Source organism: Scyliorhinus torazame, chromosome 31 (assembly GCF_047496885.1).
Source record: "Scyliorhinus torazame isolate Kashiwa2021f chromosome 31, sScyTor2.1, whole genome shotgun sequence".
Classification (NCBI taxonomy): Eukaryota; Metazoa; Chordata; class Chondrichthyes; order Carcharhiniformes; family Scyliorhinidae; genus Scyliorhinus; species Scyliorhinus torazame.
Window position 1 is genome coordinate 19,842,532 of NC_092737.1, and position 25,241 is coordinate 19,867,772.

The following is a 25,241-nucleotide window of genomic DNA, read 5'->3' on the forward strand; positions in this document are numbered from 1 at the left end:
AGTCTGCACCGACGCACTTCAACCCTCACTTCCACCCTATCTCCGTGACCCAACCCCTCCTAACCTTGTTGTTTTGGTCACTAAGAACTAGCACAAGTGGCTAGCACTGTGGCTTCACAGCGCCAGGGTCCCGGGTTCGATCCCCCGCTGGGTCGCTGCCTGCGCGGAGTCTGCACGTTCTCCCCGTGTGTGCGTGGGTTTCCTCCGGGTGCTCCGCTTTCCTCCCACAGTCCAAAGATGTGCGGGTTAGGTGGATTGGCCGTGCTAAATTGTCCCTTTGTGTCCAAAAAGGGTTAGGAGGGGTTATTGGGTGACGGGGACAGGGTGGGAGTGAGAGCTTAAGTGGGTCGGTGCAGACCCGATGGGCCGAATGGCCTCCTTCTGCACTGTGTGTTCTATGTAAGTCTATGTAAGGCTCCGAGACGCACTCACGCGCCACCGAGGTGGGAAGAGCACCATTCAGGGATGCAAGCATGCACGTGGTATGTGGAGGGAGGGAGGGAGAGGGGGGAGGGGGGGAGAGGGGGGGGGGGTTACACCGTTACACCCGTCGCTTTCCCCCTGCTGGACAAGAAGCAGAAGAATGAGCACGAGGTTCTGACTGGAATTCAAGCCCCCCCCCCACACCACCGCCCTCCCCCACCATGGTATTGGAAGCCATTCGCAGTACCCGCCTTGCCCGGCGTGCCCCTCATCTACAGGTAGCCGCGGCAGCTCAGAAGGAGCGCCATTTGGTCCAGACTAGCCCACCGCGGAGCAATTCGAGCCCGCTCCATCGCTGGAGCTCTGTGGGTTTATCCCCCTCAAATGTTGAAACCATCCGTCGTCTCCGCTCGTGGGGCGAGCGAGTCCTGGGTCATTTCTTTTTTAAACTCCATTTAGGGGATGTGTGAATGTGTTCCCCATCCCTAATTGCCCTTGGACTGAGCGGGCTCGCTCGGCCATTATTTAACCATCTGCCGATGGGATTCGGACCTGGGTCCCCCGGGCCTCTGGATTGGTGGTTCAGTGACAATACTCCTAACGCCACCGCCTCCCCACCCACTATCCAGTCGGGAGCCCAGCTGCCCGCGTGCGCCGGAGTTATAATGACGGCCACGCTGCGAGACCACAGGGCCCTCCCATCAGCCCCCTCAGGCAGCACCCTCACTGCCTAGGCGGCTACGCGGACGCCTGGGGTCCTCGGCTGGGCGGGTATCGAGATTTGCGGTGCTGTGCGCGATCGTGGGCCCTTACCCGCAGCCTGCCAGCGCCGGGAAGCTGAGACGGGCGCGATGGAGGCGGCGCAGTGGAGGGAGAGGAAGAGAATCTACAACATGACAAGCAACGCTCTGCCCGATGAACAGATTACCCATGACCCTCAACGACGTTTCCCAACCCCGCTCCCCATCATTCCCATCCTGCTCCGTTTCCCTCCTTTACTGACCGATTCAGTCCTCTACCTAACACAAAGACATCAGAAAATAAGTTCCAATCCAATTTTATAAATATGCTCATTGAATAATGTACACAGAAGTAATCGAATCACCCTCCGTACCTGCCGCCCATGTTTCTTTGCCTGTCCTACTGTTTGTACTCGGTGTTTCCGCGGTGGCTGCGGCCAGGATGGTGGGAAGCTACTGATTGCCAACTGAGGAGGGCACCCGACTCCATGCGGGGCGACCTCGGGCAAATGTGGGCTTCGCAGGACCGGCTGGGGCAGTCGGCTGCTCGACGGGCAGCGAGGGGACCGACGGAGGGGCGTGAGGGCGGGCGCCGCCCTGCTGGGCGGCCCTGCCGCGCTCCTGGGGGGGCGCCCCGGCGGTCCTGCCGACCTGCCGGGCGAGGGGCCGCTGCGCCGGCGCCACGCCCTGGAAGCCCCTGCGGACAGCGGCGTCCAGGCCCACGATGGCGGCGGTCTGAGCTCGCAAGGCGGCGGTCTGAGCTTCCACCGCGGCGCCCAGGCCCTGGATGGAGGCGGCCTGCGCCGCGAGGGAAGCCTTGACGTCGGCCAGCAGCCGCTCTGTCGCGGTGCCGCCTGCCCGCGTGCCGGCGGAGGCGGCCGCCCTCTCCATGTTGGCGAGGATGAGCCGGGAGCTCTGCATGAAACTCTGCGCCAGCGTGGAGCTGGAGTCCTCCATGGTCCTTGCCACCGTGCGCAGACTCTCCGGCAGGCTCTCCAGGGCGCCGAGAATTTGGTCGTGGGCGCCCACCCGCCTGTCCTCACAACCTGGGCCGTCAAGGTCCTCGTCCGACCCCTCAGCGGCGGAACCAGGGTGCGGCCTCGCCCTCCAGCGGGGCGACACCTGCGTCACCCTCTCCCATCGCCCTCGCTCCTGTCCCCTCGCTGCCGGTGTCTCATCGCACGCCGTCCTGCCCCGCGGCCGGGCCTCCGAGATGCGCGCGGGGTCAGTCTCCGGCCCGGGGGCTGCGGCCGGAAGATCGGGCGGCAGCGTCTCTTCCTCCTCCTCCTCCTCCTCCTCCGTCCCGCCTTCCTCCTCGGACCCGGGCGGCTCCAGTTCGTGGGAGACTGAAACGATAAAGAGACAGGGGAGAGTGAGGCGGGTGTGCGGATCTGGCCGGGGACAGAGCAAGTTGTGAGATAAGGAAAGGGGGTGGGGGGGAAGAGGATTAAGTGCAGATACCTTCATCCTCGATCCCTCCCGTGTCGCCAGCGGTCATGGCTTCAGTGACGCCCCTTCCCGTGACTGCCTCCTCCTCACGGGGTGGTAAACCTTGCCGGCGTGCTTGACCCCCAGATCGCTCTTGCTGCCCCCTGCTAAGGACCACCTTCTCCTGTAATAAAGAGGGAAGGTGGCATCAGTCGGCGCCCTGTCGTACGTTTGGGTGGCGCGCATGTAAACGGGTGCCAGTGTCTGAGAGCGTGAGGCTTGCAACAGCGCGAAGCACAAGAGGGCGCGGTAAACCGTTCAATGAAGGGTCGAGGAATGACGGATAAATTTGGTGGAAGGATTAGTGGAGGGGGCGGTGCTAGCTGAGCAACGGGCGAAACGAGCGGTGGATAAGCTAAGTCATTTGAAGACTGAACTCACTCACCTTGACAACTCAGGTTAGATCATTAAACTCCTTCCGCCACTGGGTCCATGTTCTTGGAGCTAAACTGCTGGCAATGACTGTCACTGCTATTCTCTCACACGTCACATCGGCCTTGAGAGTCGGGACCCCCCCCCCCCGCACTGTGGTTGCAGACAGTCCCTCCCACACCGCAACTTACACCAAGGCGTCCGGGCATCTGGTATGTTCAGCCATTCTTCAATCCTTGACAACACAGATTCAGTCAACAAAGGACTCCCACCACCTTCAGCGGCCACCGTACAAGGCGAAGTATTTATGCTCCTCTTTAAGGCAGCGCCCCTTTAAGAGCTGCTGGTGATTGGTGAGCTGGACCAAGTCGATATCAGGCCCACCTTGCATGCAGCTACTCAGTGATGGAGGGAGCACCAAGTGGCACGAAGATCTTGGCAGACTGCAGAGAGCCCCATGGACAGCAGGGTGCCACAGTGGTTAGCACTGTTGCTTCACAGCGCCAGGGTCCCAGGTTCGATTCCTGCTTGGGTCACTGTCTGTGTGGAGTCTGCACGTTCTCCCCCGTGTCTGCGTGGGTTTCCTCCGGGTGCTCCGGTTCCCTCCCACAAGTCCCGAAAGACGTGCTGTTGGGTGAATTGGACATTCTGAATTCTCCCTCCTGTGTACCCGAACAGGCGCCGGAATGTGGCGACGAGGGGATTTTCACAGTAACTTCACTGCAGTGTTAATGTAAGCCTACTGGTGACACTAAGGACTATTATTATTATTAAATGGGCAGAGCATAACCCATTTGTGGGGGGAGTTTAACTCTCCTCAGTAACAGGTGTCCAGAGAATCATTCTCCCTTACAACCAAAATAAGTCAGGTGAGTGAGGGAGAGTGACAGTGTTAACTGAGGGAGTGAGTGAGGGAGAGTGACAGTGTTAACTGAGGGAGTGAGTGAGGGAGAGTGACAGTGTTAACTGAGGGAGTGAGTGAGGGAGAGTGACAGTGTTAACTGAGGGAGTGAGTGAGGGAGAGAGACAGTGTTAACTGAGGGAGTGAGTGAGGGAGAGTGACAGTGTTAACTGAGGGAGTGAGTGAGGGAGAGTGACAGTGTTAACTGAGGGAGTGAGTGAGGGAGAGTGACAGTGTTAACTGAGGGAGTGAGTGAGGGAGAGTGACAGTGTTAACTGAGGGAGTGAGAGAGGGAGAGTGACAGTGTTAACTGAGGGAGTGAGTGAGGGAGAGTGACAGTGTTAACTGAGGGAGTGAGTGAGGGAGAGTGACAGTGTTAACTGAGGGAGTGAGTGAGGGAGAGTGACAGTGTTAACTGAGGGAGTGAGTGAGGGAGAGAGACAGTGTTAACTGAGGGAGTGAGTGAGGGAGAGTGACAGTGTTAACTGAGGGAGTGAGTGAGGGAGAGTGACAGTGTTAACTGAGGGAGTGAGAGAGGGAGAGTGACAGTGTTAACTGAGGGAGTGAGAGAGGGAGAGTGACAGTGTTAACTGAGAGAGTGAGTGAGGGGGAGTGACAGTGTTAACTGAGGGAGTGAGTGAGGGAGAGTGACAGTGTTAACTGAGGGAGTGAGAGAGGGAGAGTGACAGTGTTAACTGAGGGAGTGAGTGAGGGGGAGTGACAGTGTTAACTGAGGGAGTGAGTGAGGGAGAGTGACAGTGTTAACTGAGGGAGTGAGTGAGGGAGAGTGACAGTGTTAACTGAGAGAGTGAGTGAGGGAGAGTGACAGTGTTAACTGAGGGAGTGAGTGAGGGAGAGTGACAGTGTTAACTGAGGGAGTGAGAGAGGGAGAGAGAGACAGCGTTAACTGAGGGGGTGAGGGAGAGTGAGAGCATTAACTAAGGGAGTGAGTGAGGGAGAGAGACAGCATTAACTGAGGGAGTGAGTGAGGGAGAGAGACAGCATTAACTGAGGGAGTGAGTGAGGGAGAGAGACAGCATTAACTGAGGGAGTGAGTGAGGGAGAGAGAGACATCATTAACTGAGGGAGTGAGTGAGGGAGCGAGACAGCATTAACTGAGGGAGTGAGTGAGGGAGAGAGACAGCATTAACTGAGGGAGTGAGTGAGGGAGAGAGACAGCATGAACTGAGGGAGTGAGTGAGGGAGAGAGAGACATCATTAACTGAGGGAGTGAGTGAGGGAGAGAGACAGCATTAACTGAGGGAGTGAGTGAGGGAGAGTGAGAGCATTAACTGAGGGAGTGAGTGAGGGAGAGAGACAGCATTAACTGAGGGAGTGAGTGAGGGAGAGAGACAGCATTAACTGAGGGAGTGAGTGAGGGAGAATGAGAGCATTAACTGAGGGAGTGAGTGAGGGAGAGTGAGAACATTAACTGAGGGAGTGAGTGAGGGAGAGAGACAGATTAACTGAGAGAGTGAGTGAGGGAGAGGGACAGCATTAACTGAGGGAGAGAGTGAGGGAGAGAGACAGCATTAACTGAGGGAGTGAGTGAGGGAGAGGGACAGCATTAACTGAGGGAGTGAGAGAGACATCATTAACTGAGGGAGGGAGTGAGGGAGAGGGAGAGCATTAACTGAGGGAGTGAGTGAGGGAAAGGACAGCATTAACTGAGGGAGTGAGTGAGGGAGAGTGAGAGCATTAACTGAGGGAGTGAGTGAGGGAGAGTGAGAGCATTAACTGAGGGAGTGAGTGAGGGAGAGAGACAGCATGAACTGAGGGAGTGAGTGAGGGAGAGAGACATCATTAACTGAGGGAGTGAGTGAGGGAGAGTGAGAGCATTAACTGAGGGAGTGAGTGAGGGAGAGAGACAGCATTAACTGAGGGAGTGAGTGAGAGAGAGTGAGAACATTAACTGAGGGAGTGAGTGAGGGAGAGAGACAGATTAACTGAGAGAGTGAGTGAGGGAGAGGGACAGCATTAACTGAGGGAGAGAGTGAGGGAGAGAGACAGCATTAACTGAGGGAGTGAGTGAGGGAGAGGGACAGCATTAACTGAGGGAGTGAGTGAGGGAGAGTGAGAACATTAACTGAGGGAGTGAGTGAGGGAGAGGGACAGCATTAACTGAGGGAGTGAGTGAGGGAGAGTGAGAACATTAACTGAGGGAGTGAGTGAGGGAGAGAGACATCATTAACTGAGGGTGGGAGGGAGGGATAGAGACATCATTAACTGAGGGAGTGAGTGAGGGAGAGTGAGAGCATTAACTGAGGGAGTGAGTGAGGGAGAGGGACAGCATTAACTGAGGGAGTGAGTGAGGGAGAGAGAGACATCATTAACTGAGGGAGGGAGTGAGGGAGAGGGAGAGCATTAACTGAGGGAGTGAGTGAGGGAGAGGACAGCATTAACTGAGGGAGTGAGTGAGTGAGAGCATTAACTGAGGGAGTGAGTGAGGGAGAGTGAGAGCATTAACTGAGGGAGTGAGTGAGGGAGAGAGACAGCATTAACTGAGGGAGTGAGTGAGGGAGCGAGACAGCATTAACTGAGGGAGTGAGTGAGGGAGAGAGGCAGCATTAACTGAGGGAGTGAGTGAGGGAGAGAGACAGCATTAACTGAGGGAGTGAGTGAGGGAGAGAGACAGCATTGACTGAGGGAGTGAGTGAGGGAGAGAGACAGCATTAACTGAGGGAGTGAGTGACGGAGAGAGACAGCATTAACTGAGGGAGTGAGTGAGGGAGAGAGACAGCATTAACTGAGGGAGTGAGTGAGGGAGTGAGACAGCATTAACTGAGGGAGTGAGTGAGGGAGTGAGACAGCATTAACTGAGGGAGTGAGTGAGGTAGTGAGACAGCATTAACTGAGGGAGTGAGTGAGGGAGAGGTACAGCATTAACTGAGGGAGTGAGTGAGGGAGAGGGACAGGGTTAACTGAGGGGATGAATGAGGGAGAGTGAGAGCATTAACTGAGGGAGTGAGTGAGAGAGAGTGAGAACATTAACTGAGGGAGTGAGTGAGGGAGAGAGACAGATTAACTGAGAGAGTGAGTGAGGGAGAGGGACAGCATTAACTGAGGGAGTGAGTGAGGGAGAGTGAGAACATTAACTGAGGGAGTGAGTGAGGGAGAGAGACATCATTAACTGAGGGAGGGAGGGAGGGATAGAGACATCATTAACTGAGGGAGTGAGTGAGGGAGAGTGAGAGCATTAACTGAGGGAGTGAGTGAGGGAGAGTGAGAGCATTAACTGAGGGAGTGAGTGAGGGAGAGAGACATGATTAACTGAGGGAGTGAGTGAGGGAGAGAGACATCATTAACTGAGGGAGTGAGTGAGGGAGAGTGAGAGCGATAATTGAGGGAGTGAGTGAGGGAGAGAGACATCATTAATTGAGGGAGTGAGTGAGGGAGAGACAGCATTAACTGAGGGAGTGAGTGAGGGAGAGAGACAGCATTAACTGAGGGAGGGATTGAGGGAGAGAGACATCATTAACTGAGGGAGTGAGTGAGAGAGAGTGCGAGCATTAACTGAGGGAGTGAGTGAGGGAGAGTGAGAGCATTAACTGAGGGAGTGAGTGAAGGAGAGTGACAGCGTTAACTGAGGGAGTGATTGAGGGAGAGAGACAGCATTAACTGAGGGAGTGAGTGAGGGAGAGTGAGAACATTAACTGAGGGAGTGAGTGAGGGAGAGAGACAGCATTAACTGAGGGAGTGAGTGAGGGAGAGAGACAGATTAACTGAGAGAGTGAGTGAGGGAGAGGGACAGCATTAACTGAGGGAGTGAGTGAGGGAGAGTGAGAACATTAACTGAGGGAGTGAGTGAGGGAGAGAGACATCATTAACTGAGGGAGGGAGGGAGGGATAGAGACATCATTAACTGAGGGAGTGAGTGAGGGAGAGTGAGAGCATTAACTGAGGGAGTGAGTGAGGGAGAGTGAGAGCATTAACTGAGGGAGTGAGTGAAGGAGAGTGACAGCGTTAACTGAGGGAGTGATTGAGGGAGAGAGACAGCATTAACTGAGGGAGTGAGTGAGGGAGAGTGAGAACATTAACTGAGGGAGTGAGTGAGGGAGAGAGACAGCATTAACTGAGGGAGTGAGTGAGGGAGGGGGGTGGGCACGGGAGCAATAGGTCAGTAGGTGAGAGCATTGAGGGAGAACTAGGGAATAGGGACAGTGTGGCTCTGAGGCAGAGCAGACGGAGAGAAGTTGCTGAACACAGCGGGTTTGGTGGCCTGAAGTGCATATGTTTTAATGCAAGAAGTATTACGGGTAAGGCAGATGAACTTAGAGCTTGGATTAGTACTTGGAACTATGATGTTGTTGCCATTACAGAGACCTGGTTGAGGGAAGGGCAGGATTGGCAGCTAAACGTTCCAGGATTTAGATGTTTCAGGCGGGATAGAGGGGGATGTAAAAGGGGAGGTGGAGTTGCGCTACTTGTTCGGGAGAATGTCACAGCTATACTGCGAGAGGACACCTCAGAGGGCAGTGAGGCTATATGTGTAGAGATCAGGAATAAGAAGGGTGCAGTCACAATGTTGGGGGTATACTACAGGCCTCCCAACAGCCAGCGGGAGATAGAGGAGCAGATAGGTAGACAGATTTTGGAAAAGAGTAAAAACAACAGGGTTGTGGTGATGGGAGACTTCAACTTCCCCAATATTGACTGGGACTCACTTAGTGCCAGGGGCTTAGACGGGGCGGAGTTTGTAAGGAGCATCCAGGAGGGCTTCTTAAAACAATATGTAAACAGTCCAACTAGGGAAGGGGCGGTACTGGACCTGGTATTGGGGAATGAGCCCGGCCAGGTGGTAGATGTTTCAGTAGGGGAGCATTTCGGTAACAGTGACCACAATTCAGTCAGTTTTAAAGTACTGGTGGACAAGGATAAGAGTGGTCCGAGGATGAATGTGCTAAATTGGGGGAAGGCTAATTATAATAATATTAGGCGGGAACTGAAGAACATAGATTGGGGGCGGATGTTTGAGGGCAAATCAACATCTGACATGTGGGAGGCTTTCAAGTGTCAGTTGAAAGGAATACAGGACCAGCATGTTCCTGTGAGGAAGAAAGATAAATACGGCAATTTTCGGGAACCTTGGATGACGAGTGATATTGTAGGCCTCGTCAAAAAGAAAAAGGAGGCATTTGTCAGGGCTAAAAGGCTGGGAACAGACGAAGCCTGTGTGGCATATAAGGAAAGTAGGAAGGAACTTAAGCAAGGAGTCAGGAGGGCTAGAAGGGGTCACGAAAAGTAATTAGCAAATAGGGTTAAGGAAAATCCCAAGGCTTTTTACACGTACATAAAAAGCAAGAGGGTAGCCAGGGAAAGGGTTGGCCCACTGAAGGATAGGCAAGGGAATCTATGTGTGGAGCCAGAGGAAATGGGCGTGGTACTAAATGAATACTTTGCATCAGTATTCACCAAAGAGAAGGAATTGGTAGATGTTGAGTCTGGAGAAGGGGGTGTAGATAGCCTGGGTCACATTGTGATCCAAAAAGACGAGGTGTTGGGTGTCTTAAAAAATATTAAGGTAGATAAGTCCCCAGGGCCTGATGGGATCTACCCCAGAATACTGAAGGAGGCTGGAGAGGAAATTGCTGAGGCCTTGACAGAAATCTTTGGATCCTCGCTGTCTTCAGGGGATGTCCCGGAGGACTGGAGAATAGCCAATGTTGTTCCTCTGTTTAAGAAGGGTAGCAAGGATAATCCCGGGAACTACAGGCCGGTGAGCCTTACGTCAGTGGTAGGGAAATTACTGGAGAGAATTCTTCGAGACAGGATCTACTCCCATTTGGAAGCAAATGGACGTATTAGTGAGAGACAGCACGGTTTTGTGAAGGGGAGGTCGTGTCTCACTAACTTGATAGAGTTTTTCGAGGAGGTCACTAAGATGATTGATGCAGGTAGGGCAGTAGATGTTGTCTATATGGACTTCAGTAAGGCCTTTGACAAGGTCCCTCATGGTAGACTAGTACAAAAGGTGAAGTCACACGGGATCAGGGGTGAACTGGCAAGGTGGATACAGAACTGGCTAGGCCATAGAAGGCAGAGGGTAGCAATGGAGGGATGCTTTTCTAATTGGAGGGCTGTGACCAGTGGTGTTCCACAGGGATCAGTGCTGGGACCTTTGCTCTTTGTAGTATATATAAATGATTTGGAGGAAAATGTAACTGGTCTGATTAGTAAGTTTGCAGACGACACAAAGGTTGGTGGAATTGCGGATAGCGATGAGGACTGTCTGAGGATACAGCAGGATTTAGATTGTCTGGAGACTTGGGCGGAGAGATGGCAGATGGAGTTTAATCCGGACAAATGTGAGGTAATGCATTTTGGAAGGTCTAATGCAGGTAGGGAATATACAGTGAATGGTAGAACCCTCAAGAGTATTGAAAGTCAAAGAGATCTAGGAGTACAGGTCCACAGGTCATTGAAAGGGGCAACACAGGTGGAGAAGGTAGTCAAGAAGGCATACGGCATGCTTGCCTTCATTGGCCGGGGCATTGAGTATAAGAATTGGCAAGTCATGTTGCAGCTGTATAGAACCTTAGTTAGGCCACACTTGGAGTATAGTGTTCAATTCTGGTCGCCACACTACCAGAAGGATGTGGAGGCTTTAGAGAGGGTGCAGAAGAGATTTACCAGAATGTTGCCTGGTATGGAGGGCATAAGCTATGAGGAGCGGTTGAATAAACTCGGTTTGTTCTCACTGGAACGAAGGAGGTTGAGGGGCGACCTGATAGAGGTATACAAAATTATGAGGGGCATAGACAGAGTGGATAGTCAGAGGCTTTTCCCCAGGGTAGAGGGGTCAATTACTAGGGGGCATAGGTTTAAGGTGAGAGGGGCAAGGTTTAGAGTAGATGTACGAGGCAAGTTTTTTACGCAGAGGGTAGTGGGTACCTGGAACTCGCTACCGGAGGAGGTAGTGGAAGCAGGGGCGATAGGGACATTTAAGGGGCATCTTGACAAATATATGAATAGGATGGGAATAGAAGGATACGGACCCAGGAAGTATAGAAGATTGTAGTTTAGTCGGGCAGTATGGTCGGCACGGGCTTGGAGGGCCGAAGGGCCTGTTCCTGTGCTGTACATTTCTTTGTTCTTTGTTCTTTGAGAGAGACAGCATTAACTGAGAGAGTGAGTGAAGGAGAGTGAGAGCATTAACTGAGGGAGTGAGTGAGGGAGAGAGACATCATTAACTGAGGGAGTGAGTGAGGGAGAGAGACAGGGTTAACTGAGGGAGTGAGTGAGGGAGAGTGAGAGCATTAACTGAGGGAGTGAGTGAGTGAGAGAGACAGCATTAACTGAGGGAGTGAGTGAGGGAGAGGGACAGGGTTAACTGAGGGAGTGAGTGAGGGAGAGTGAGAACATTAACTGAGGGAGTGAGTGAGGGAGAGAGACAGCATTAACTGAGGGAGTGAGTGAGGGAGAGGGACAGGGTTAACTGAGGGAGAGTGAGAACATTAACTGAGGGAGTGAGTGAGGGAGAGAGACAGATTAACTGAGAGAGTGAGTGAGGGAGAGGGACAGCATTAACTGAGTGAGTGAGTGAGGGAGAGTGAGAGCATTAACTGAGGGAGTGAGTGAGGGAGAGTGAGAGCATTAATTGAGGGAGTGAGTGAGGGAGAGTGAGAGCATTAACTGAGGGAGTGAGTGAGGGAGAGAGACAGCATTAACTGAGGGGGGAGGGAGGCATAGAGACATCATTAACTGAGGGAGTGAGTGAGGGAGAAAGACAGCATTAACTGAGAGAGTGAGTGTGGGAGAGAGACAGCATTAACTGAGGGAGTGAGTGAGGGAGAGTGAGAGCATTAACTGAGGGAGTGAGTGAGGGAGAGTGAGAGCATTCATTGAGGGAGTGAGTGAGGGAGAGTGAGAGCATTAACTGAGGGAGTGAGTGAGGGAGAGAGACAGCATTAACTGAGGGAGTGAGTGAGGGAGAGAGACAGCATTAACTGAGGGAGTGAGTGAGGGAGAGAGACAGCATTAACTGAGGGAGTGAGTGAGGGAGAGAGACAGCATTAACTGAGGGAGTGAGTGAGGGAGAGTGAGAGCATTAACTGAGGGAGTGAGTGAGGGAGAGAGACAGCATTAACTGAGGGAGTGAGTGAGGGAGAGTGAGAGCATTAATTGAGGGAGTGAATGAGGGAGAGCGAGCATTAACTGAGGGAGAGTGAGGGAGAATGAGAGCATTAACTGAGGGAGTGAATGAGGGAGAGCGAGCATTAACTGAGGGAGAGTGAGGGAGAGTGAGAGCATTAATTGAGGGAGTGAATGAGGGAGAGTGAGAGCATTAACTGAGGGAGTGAATGAGGGAGAGCGAGCATTAACTGAGGGAGAGTGAGGGAGAATGAGAGCATTAACTGAGGGAGTGAATGAGGGAGAGTGAGAGCATTAACTGAGGGAGTGAGTGAGGGAGAGTGCGAGCATTAACTGAGGGAGTGAGTGAGGGAGAGTGAGAGCATTAACTGAGGGAGTGAGTGAGGGAGAGAGACAGCATTAACTGAGGGAGTGAGTGAGGGAGAGAGACAGCATTAACTGAGGGAGTGAGTGAGGGAGAGTGAGAGCATTAACTGAGGGAGAGAGTGAGGGAGAGAGACAGCATTAACTGAGGGAGTGAGTGAGGGAGAGAGACAGCATTAACTGAGGGAGTGAGTGAGGGAGAGTGCGAGCATTAACTGAGGGAGTGAGTGAGGGAGAGTGAGAGCATTAACTGAGGGAGTGAGTGAGGGAGAGAGACAGCATTAACTGAGGGAGTGAGTGAGGGAGAGTGAGAGCATTAACTGAGGGAGTGAGTGAGGGAGAGAGACAGCATTAACTGAGGGAGAGTGAGGGAGAATGAGAGCATTAACTGAGGGAGAGTGAGGGAGAGAGACAGCATTAACTGAGGGAGTGAGTGAGGGAGAGAGACAGCATTGACTGAGAGAGAGAGTGAGGGAGAGAGACAGCATTAACTGAGAGAGAGAGTGAGGGAGAGAGACAGCATTAACTGAGGGAGAGTGAGGGAGAGAGACAGCATTAACTGAGGGAGTGAGTGAGGGAGAGAGACAGCATTAACTGAGGGAGTGAGTGAGGGAGAGAGACAGCATTAACTGAGAGAGTGAGTGAGGGAGAGAGACAGCATTAACTGAGGGAGAGTGAGGGAGAATGAGAGCATTACCTGAGGGAGAGTGAGGGGAGAGAGTATCAGGTTTAACTGAGGAGGGAGAATGATATATTTAACTGCGGGAGTTTGGAACGAGGAGCTGCATTAAGTCAAGGAGTTGGAGGTCAGTAGGCCCACCCACACTTCAAAAGCCTTTCACTGGCTATAAAGATATGAGAGATCTCTATGACCTGGTGCGGCGGGATAGAAATCAATGTGCCTCGCGGACAGAGACCCTGGTCTAACCTTCTCCTCGTAAATCTTCCTGATGCGAGTTGCCGCCTGGGCCACCGGCTCCTTCTCACCGATGATGAAGATCTCATCCTTGTTGATGCTGGGAGGGGGGATGTTGATACGAGCTCCGGTCTCCTGCATGATCTCCTGAGCCACTTTGTTGTAAGCCCCTGCAATGAATGGATGGAAGACCTTCTGCAGGTTTATCCTCTCCACAGCCTGCTTGTCCTAGTGGCGGGTCAGAAAACATGGGTTACGGCAATTAGGTGAGCACCTTAACTTCTCCAATACTGTCGACATTGATCAGCAATTAAAATGCCCCCTTTCTTACTGGGTGGGTAATGGTCATCAGATCAGCCACGATCTTACAGGGCAGGTTCGAGGGCCGAATGGCTTATGCCATGGGAGTGTCCCTTTCAGAAATGTTTTTGTCTTATCACATGGCTTCAGTGATGTCATTGTTTTGAAAAGGGGTTTCGGGTTTATGGGATCTTGTTATTGAATTGGAACAGTTAAGGGGGAAATTTATTAAGGGTTATACATAGATTAATGTAGCTATGTGGGGTATTTATGCTTATAATTGATAAAAACGCGCTCAGCTACTGCCGCAATTACGTCTTCTTCTTAACGTGCTACAACCCTCTTTTTGGGCGGCGCAGCAGCACAGTGGTTAGCGCTGTTGCTTCACAGCACCAGGGTTCGCTTCCCGGCTTGGGTTACTGTCTGTGCGGAGTCTGCACGCTCTCCCCCGTGTCTGCGTGGGTTTCCTCCGGGTGCTCCGGGTTCCTCCCACAAGTCCAAAGACGTGCAGGTTAGGTGAAGTGGCCGTGATCAATGCGCGGGGTTGCGGGGGAGTGGGCCGAGTTGGAGTGCTCTTTCAGAGGGTCGGTGCAGGCTCGATGGGCCGAATGGCCTCCTTCGACACTGGCCATTGATGGACTTGAAACGTTAACATATCGGATTCTCAGGGGGTTTGACAGGGTCGATGCTGAGAGGTTGTTTCCCCTTGTGGGAGAGTCTAGGACCAGAGGGCAGAGTCTCAGAGTGAGGGGGGGGGGGTCGCCCATTTCAGACAGCGATGAGGAGGAATTTCTTCTCTCAGAGGGGAGTGAATCTGTGGAATTCTTTACCGCAGAGAGCTGTAGAGGCAGGGTCGTTAAGTATGTTCAAGGCCGAGATTGTTAATCAGTGAGGCGATCGAGGGTTACGGGGACGAGGCGAGTAAGTGGAGTTGAGGATTATCACGTCAGTTCAGTCACAATCTCATTAAATGGCGGAGCAGACTCGATGGGCCGAATGGCCCAATTCTGCTCCGAAGTCTTGCGCGAGTGAACACAAGTCCCTCTGAACATCGACAATTCCACGTTTTCATGCGGTTTAAAGCATAGTCAGCTTTTCTTTTTTTTTTAACTCTTACCGGCATCGGGAACAATTTGACGCTTCCTCGCACTGTGTCTCCTCTGCCACCTCCCTGCCCTCGCGCTCAACCGGTCTCTGACCCTTTTATGGAGGTTTAACTGGAGAGTGTTCGGGCGCATTGCCTGACTTTGAGTGGCGTGTCCCACAAATTCAGTCCGGAGAAGCCCCCCCCCCCCGCCGCCCCAAGGAAGGGTCAAAAAGCAAACGCGAACGATCGTGCTTTGAGAGGAAGGGCGGGCGGGCGTACCTGTTCAGCAGAGATGAGCAGGATCTCATGTCGAGACTTCTCGATGCCTTCCTTTGTCCCCGTGATTTTAATCTGGTTGCTGGGGTCATCAGGGCGGGGGATGTTGATCTTTGTCGCAGTCTTCAACTCGAGTTCCTGTAGCTTCTCTCCATTCTTGCCGATGACGAACCGGTGGTGTTCCTTTGGGATGGCGACGGTCGCCGAAGCCTAAGGGAGTTAAATAGCCCGGTGAAACAAAGGAATGCTGGTCACGAAAGCGGGTGCGGAAGATTTGCAAATCAGCTCACTTATTCAGCCTCGAGACCGCGGCGCCCCACAGTCTGTTGACGCACGTTAATTGTTCCATTACAGTAAGAAGTCTTACAACACCAGGTTAAAGTCCAACAGGTTTGTTTGGAATCACTAGCTTTCGGAGCGTAGCTCCTTCATCAATTGAGTGAAGAGGTGGGTTACACAAACACATACACAGACAAAGTCAATGATGCAAGACGATACTTTGAATGCAAGTATCATCTTTTCTTTAATAAATTTAGAGTACCCAATTCATTTTTTCCAATTAAGGGGCAATTTAGCGCGGCCAATCCACCTACCCTGCACATCTTTGGGTTGTGGGGGTGAAACCCACACAGACACGGGGAGAATGTGCAAACTCCACACGGACAGTGACCCAGAGCCGGGATCGAACCTGGGACCTCGGCGCCATGAGGCAGCAGGGCTAACCCACTGCGCCCCCGTGCTGCCCTCATTACATATTAGGATTCAGAAACATCACTGTGGGGGGCTGCCTTCTGGCCAGAGTGTGTAACTACATCGTGACCGGCATCTGTTTACATGCAGGATTCCCATTCTAAACGTTTACATAGGCAGATTCAACATTAACTTGACAAAAAAGGTGCCAGAATTGGTGCCACTAGGAATTTGTACAGGAATTGTGCGCGTAATTGTAACTGGGTGTCAGTCTGGTTTAGCCTGGGGCCTTGAGCTAATCTCATACCTCAGCATTGGCAACCAAACATGACATTGGCCCAAAGGTCACGTTCGGTGATCTTCAGCATCTTACCCAGAGAGTCTCTCTCTCTCTCAGTCTCGAGCGGGTTAATTCCACGTATCAGTCGTCGAGGTTGATTCTACCCCCCTCAGAGAATGGTCGCCTGTGCTAAAATGGAGGCTGTCATTTGAAAGACAGGCCCCGGGGGCACTTCACGAAGGGCAATGTTCGAGCTATCCAAAATGCTGAAGGGAAGTCAGAGAGGTAGGCCTCGAGACCTTTGGGAACAGATCAACCGGAATGGACGGGCCTTTCAGTCCCTCGAGCCTACGCGGCCGTTCAAGTAGATCATGGCCAATCTGTATCTTAAGTCCGCCCACCCCTCTCGCCTCTGAAATCCTTAATGCCCTTCGCTCACAGAAAATGCGTCAATCCCACAAGGTTCAACAGCTTTTGGCTGACATCGAGTCCCAGATTCCCACTCCCCGGGAAATGTTCCTGAAATCGACCCTGAATAACCAGGGCGTCTAATTTTAAGGCCATGCCCCCGTTTTGGATACCCCCCTCCCCCCCCCCCACTTCTTCCCTTCCCCCCCACCCCGCCCCCACCTCCCGCAAGCAGAGGAAACGAGCTTCACACATTTACCTCATCAATTCCTTAAACACTTCAATTAGATCATCCATTAATCTCCTCCACTCAAGGGAGTGCCGAGCTAGACGAGGCAACAGAATTTGACCCCATTAGTCCCGATATCTCCCTGTTGAACCTGTGCCAGAAACTCCTGCAAGAGCACAGGGCCCAGATGACCCAGGCTCGTAGGAGTAGGGGCAGTGGGGGGGGGTTTCCCGAGACGGAGGACGTCTGCGAGAGATGCAGGAGGAAGCCTGCGATTCATGGGCGTATGTTTTGGCTGTGCCCGCAGTTTGGGGGATTCTGAGCTTCGATTTTCGAGACCCTGTCAGAAATAGTGGGGGTGAAGATGACATTGTGCCCCTTTGGTGGCGATTCCCGGTATTGTACTGGGTTGCTGGTCCGCCGCGCCATTGAAGGTATCGTCATGTCTGGGGGAATGTCTAACAATTGGAGGAGATTAAGTTCGCTCTCAGAGGGTCGGGAGAGGGGTTCGATGTGAGATGGAGGCTCTTTCTGTCTTAATTTGAGGATCTGTTTGTCGCCAGCGGGTAGGAGGGTCTGTTGGGAAGGGGGATGTTGGAGTAGTTCAGGGGAGAAAAAGGGGGAAGTAACAAACCGTTTGAAACTTGGTGATATTTGTTTGTTGACACACACAAACACACGCAGAGACAGACACACACACACACACAAACACACGCAGAGACAGACACACACACACACACAAACACACGCAGAGACATACACACACAGAGACAGAAACACACGCAGAGACATACACACACAGAGACACAAACACACGCAGAGACATACACACACAGAGACACAAACACACGCAGGGACATACACACAGACACACAAACACTCACAGAGACATACACACACAGAGACACAAACACACGCAGAGACATACACACAGACACACAAACACACGCAGAGACATACACACAAACACACGCCGGGACATACACACACAGAGACACAAATACACACAGAGACATACACACACACAGAGACACAAACACACGCAGGGACATACACACCCAGACACACAAACACACGCAGAGACATACACACACAGACACATAAATACACGCAGAGACATACACACAGACACACAAACACACGCAGAGACATACACACACAGACACACAAATACACGCAGAGACATACACACAGACACACAAGCACACGCAGAGACATACACACACAGACACACAAACACACGCAGAGACATACACACACAGACACACAAATACACGCAGAGACACACACACACACACAGAGACATACACACACAGAGACACAAACACACGCAGGTACATACACACACAGACACACAAACACACGCAGGGACAGACACACAGACACACAAACACACACAGAGACATGCACACACACACAAACACACACAGAGACATACACACACAGACAAACACACGCAGAGACATACACACACAGACACACAAACACACGCAGAGACATACACACAGACACACAAATACACGCAGAGACATACACACACAGAAACACAAGCACACGCAGAGACATACACACAGACACAAACACAGGCAGAGACATACACACACAGACACAAAAACACACGCAGAGACACACACACACAGAGACACAAACACACGCAGGGACATACACACAGACACACAAACACACACAGAGACACACACACACAGAGACACAAACACACGCAGAGACATACACACAGACACAAACACACGCAGAGACATACACACACAGGCACACAAACACACACAGAGACATACACACAAACACACACAGAGACATACACACACAGACACACAAACACACGCAGAGACATACATACACAGGCACACAAACACACAGAGACATACACACAGACACACAAACACACGCAAAGACATACACACACAGACACACAAACACACGCAGAGACATACACACACAGACACACAAACACACGCAGAGACATACACACAGACACAAACACACGCAGAGACATACACCCACAGACAGACAAACAGACACAGAGACATACACACACAGAGACACAAACACACGCAGAGACATACACACACTGACACACAAACACACGCAGAGACATACACACACAGAGACACAAACACACACAGAGACATACACACACAGACACACAAACACACACAGAGACATACACACACAGACACACAAACACACACAGAGACATACTCACACAGAGATACAAACACACGCAGAGAAGTACATACAGAGACACAAACACACGCAGAGACATACACACACAGACACACAAACACACGCAGAGACATACACACACAGACACACAAACACACGCAGAGACATACACACACAGACACAAACACACGCAGAGACATACACACACAGACACACAAACACACGCAGGGACATACACACAGACACACAAACACACGCAGAGACATACACACAGACACACAAACACACGCAGAGACATACACACACAGACACACAAACACACGCAGAGACAGACACACAGACACACAAACACACGCAGAGACATACACACAGACACACAAATACACGCAGAGACATACACACACAGACACAAACACACGCAGACACATACACACACAGACACAAACACATGCAGACACATACACACACAAAGACACAAACACACGCAGAGACATACACACAGAGACACAAACACACGCAGGGACATACACACACAGACACACAAACACACGCAGAGACATACAGACACAGAGACACAAACACACGCAGAGACATACACACACACAAACACACACAGACATACACACACAGACACACAAACACACACAGATACATACACACACAGACACACACAGAGACATAGACACACAGAGACACAAACGCACGCAGAGACATACACACACAGACACACAAATACACGCAGAGACATACACACAGACACACAAACACACGCAGCGACATACACACACAGACACACAAACACACGCAGAGACATACACAGAGACACAAACACACGCAGAGACATACACACGCAGAGACACAAACACACGCAGAGACATACACACACACACAGACACAAACACACGCAGATACATACACACACAGACACACAAACACACGCAGAGACATACACACACACACAGACAAACACACGCAGAGACATACACACAGACACACAAACACACGCAGAGTCATACACACAGACACACAAACACACGCAGAGACATACACACACAGACACACAAACACACGCAGAGACATACACACAGACACACAAACACACGCAGAGACATACACACAGACACAAACACAGGCAGAGACATACACACACAGACACTCAAACACACGCAGAGACATTCACACAAAAACACACACAGAGACATACACACAGACACAAACACACGCAGAGACATACACACAAACACACGCAGAGACATACACAGACATACACACAAACAAACGCAGAGACATACACACACAGACACACAAACACACGCAGAGACATACACACAAACACACGCAGAGACATACACACAGACACACAAACACACGCAGAGACATACACACAGACACACAAACCAACGCAGAGACATACACACATGGACACAAAAACACACGCAGAGACACACACACACAGAGACACAAACACACGCAGAGACACACACACACAGAGACACAAACACACGCAGGGACATACACACACAGACACACAAACACACGCAGAGACATACACACAGACACACAAACACACGCAGAGACATACACACAGACACACAAACACACGCAGAGACATACACACAGACACACAAACACACGCAGAGACATACACACAGACACAAACACACGCAGAGACATACACACACAGGCACACAAACACACACAGAGACATTCACACACAAACACACACAGAGACATACACACAAACAAACGCAGAGACATACACACACAGACACACAAACACACGCAGAGACATACACACAGACACACAAACACACGCAGAGACATACACACAAACACACGCAGAGACATACACACAGACACACAAACACACGCAGAGACATGCACACAAGGACACAAAAACACACGCAGAGACACTCACACTCAGAGACACAAACACACGCAGAGACACACACACACAGAGACACAAACACACGCAGGGACATACACACAGACACACAAACACACACACACACACACAAACACACACACAGACATACACACACAGACACATAAAAACACCGAGACACAAACACACGCAGAGACATACACACACAGACACACAAGTACACGCAGAGACATACACACACAAACACACACAGAGACATACACACAAACACACACAGAGACATACACACACAGACACAAACACACGCAGAGACATACATACACAGGCACACAAACACACACAGAGACATACACACAGACACACAAACACACGCAAAGACATACACACACAGACACACAAACACGCGCAGAGAAATACACACACAGACACACAAACACACGCAGAGACATACACAGAGACACAAACACACGCAGAGACATACACACGCAGAGACACAAACACACGCAGAGACATACACACACACACAGACACAAACACACGCAGATACATACACACACAGACACACAAACACACAGAGACATACACACAGACACACAAACACACGCAGAGACATACACACACACACAGACAAACACACGCAGAGACATACACACAGACACACAAACACACGCAGAGACATACACACAGACACACAAACACACGCAGAGACATACACACACAGACACACAAACACACGCAGAGACATACACACAGACACACAAACACACGCAGAGACATACACACAGACACAAACACAGGCAGAGACATACACACACAGACACTCAAACACACGCAGAGACATTCACACAAAAACACACACAGAGACATACACACAGACACAAACACACGCAGAGACATACACACAAACACACGCAGACACATACACAGACATACACACAAACAAACGCAGAGACATACACACACAGACACACAAACACACGCAGAGACATACACACAAACACACGCAGAGACATACACACAGACACACAAACACACGCAGAGACATACACACAGACACACAAACCAACGCAGAGACATACACACATGGACACAAAAACACACGCAGAGACACACACACACAGAGACACAAACACACGCAGAGACACACACACACAGAGACACAAACACACGCAGGGACATACACACACAGACACACAAACACACGCAGAGACATACACACAGACACACAAACACACGCAGAGACATACACACAGACACACAAACACACGCAGAGACATACACACAGACACACAAACACACGCAGAGACATACACACAGACACAAACACACGCAGAGACATACACACACAGGCACACAAACACACACAGAGACATTCACACACAAACACACACAGAGACATACACACAAACAAACGCAGAGACATACACACAGACACACAAACACACGCAGAGACATACACACAAACACACGCAGAGACATACACACAGACACACAAACACACGCAGAGACATACACACAAGGACACAAAAACACACGCAGAGACACACACACTCAGAGACACAAACACACGCAGAGACACACACACACAGAGACACAAACACACGCAGGGACATACACACAGACACACAAACACACACACACACACACAAACACACACACAGACATACACACACAGACACATAAAAACACCGAGACACAAACACACGCAGAGACATACACACACAGACACACAAATACACGCAGAGACATACACACACAAACACACACAGAGACATACACACAAACACACACAGAGACATACACACACAGACACAAACACACGCAGAGACATACATACACAGGCACACAAACACACACAGAGACATACACACAGACACACAAACACACGCAAAGACATACACACACAGACACACAAACACGCGCAGAGAAATACACACACAGACACACAAACACACGCAGAGACATACACACAGACACAAACACACGCAGAGACATACACACACAGGCACACAAACACACGCAGAGACAGACACACAGACACACAAACACACGCAGAGACATACACACAAACACACACAGAGACATACATACACAGACACACAAACACACGCAGAGACATACACACAGACACAAACACACGCAGAGACATACACACACAGAACACACACAGACAGACAAACACACAGAGACATACACACAGACACAAACACACGCAGAGACATACACCCACAGACACACAAACAGACACAGAGACATACACACACAGACACACAAACACACACAGAGACATACACACAGACACACAATCACACGCAGAGACATACACACAGACACAAATACACGCAGAGACATACACACACAGACACACAAACACACGCAGAGACATACACACAGACACACACAAACACACACAGAGACAGACACACAAGCACGCGCAGAGACATACACACACAGACACACAAACACACGCAGATACATACACACACAGACACACAAACACACGCAGAGACATACACACAGACACACAAACACACGCAGAGACATACACACAGGCACAAATACACGCAGAGACATACACACAGACACACAAACACACGCAGAGACATACACACAAACACACGCAGAGACATACACACAGACACACAAACACACGCAGAGACATACACACCGAGACACAAACACACGCAGAGACATACACACAGACACACAAACACACGCAGAGACATACACACAGACACACAAATACACGCAGAGACATACACACAAAAACACACAGAGACATACACACAGACACAAAGACACGCAGAGACATACACACAGACACACAAACACACGCAGAGACATACACACACGGACACAAAAACACACGCAGAGACACACACACAGAGACACAAACACACGCAGAGACATACACACAGACAAACAAACACACGCAGAGACATACACACAGACTCAAATACACGCAGAGACATACACACACAGACACACAAACACACGCAGAGACATACACACAGACACACAAACACACACAGAGACATACGCACACAGAGACACAAACACACGCAGGGACATACAAACACAGAGACACAAATACACGCAGAGACAGACACACAAGCACACGCAGAGACATACACACACAGACACACAAACACACGCAGAGACATATACACACAGAGACACAAACACACGCAGAGACATACACACACAGAGACACAAACACACGCAGAGACATTCACACACAAACACACGCAGATACATACACACACAGACACACAAACACACGCAGGGACATACACAGACACACAAATACACGCAGAGACATGCACACAGACACACAAACACACGCAGAGACATACACAGACACACAAACACACGCAGAGACATACACACAGACACACAAACACACGCAGAGACATAGACACACAGAGACACAAACACACGCAGAGACATACACACAGACACACAAACACACGCAGAGACATACACACACAGACACACAAACACACGCAGAGACATACACACAGATACAAACACACGCAGAGACATACACACACAGACACACAAACACACGCAGAGACATACACACAGACACAAACACACGCAGAGACATACACACACAGACACACAAACACACACAGAGACATACACACAGAGACACAAACACACGCAGAGACATACTCACACAGAGACACAAACACACGCAGAGACATACACACAGAGACACAAACACACGCAGAGACATACACACACAGACACACAAACACACGCAGAGACATACACACACAGACACACAAACACACGCAGAGACATACACACACAGGCACACAAACACACGCAGAGACTTACACACAGGGACACAATCACACGCAGAGACATACACACACACACACAAACACACACAGAGACATACACACACAGACACACAAACACACGCAGAGACATACACACACAGACACACAAACACACGCAAATACAGACACACAAACACACGCAGGGACATACACACAGACACACAAACACACACAGAGACATACACACACAGAGACACAAACACACGCAGAGACATACACACGCAGACACACAAATACACACAGAGACATACACACAGACACACAAACACACGCAGAGACATACACGCAGAGACATACACACAGACACACAAACACACGCAGAGACATACACACCGAGACACAAACACACGCAGAGACATACACACAGACACACAAACACACGCAGAGACATACACACAGACACACAAATACACGCAGAGACATACACACACACAAATACACGCAGAGACATACACACACAGACACACAAACACACGCAGAGACATTCACACAAAAACACACACAGAGACATACACACAGACACAAAGACACGCAGAGACATACACACAAACACACGCAGAGACATACACACACAGACACAAAAACACACGCAGAGACACACACACACACAGAGACACAAACACACGCAGAGACACACACACACAGACACACAAACACACGCAGAGACATACACTCACAGACACACAAACACACGCAGAGACATACATACACAGGCACACAAACACACAGAGACATACACACAGAGACACAAACACAC

At 50.7% G+C, this 25,241-nt stretch overlaps 1 protein-coding gene across 5 annotated transcripts in view; it reads right to left on the bottom strand.

Moving 5' to 3' along the window:
* The window catches only part of hdlbpb (high density lipoprotein binding protein b), a 644,718-nt gene that overhangs the window by 172,393 nt on the left and 447,084 nt on the right, over window positions 1-25,241 (bottom strand). For all 5 annotated transcript variants that reach the window (XM_072493463.1, XM_072493462.1, XM_072493459.1 and 2 more), the window contains exons 6-7: window positions 14,961-15,167; window positions 13,307-13,522 (exon numbers count right to left, since the gene is read on the bottom strand). In XM_072493463.1, the coding sequence (XP_072349564.1) occupies window positions 13,307-13,522; window positions 14,961-15,167 (423 nt within the window). The remainder of the gene's footprint in view (window positions 1-13,306; window positions 13,523-14,960; window positions 15,168-25,241) is intronic.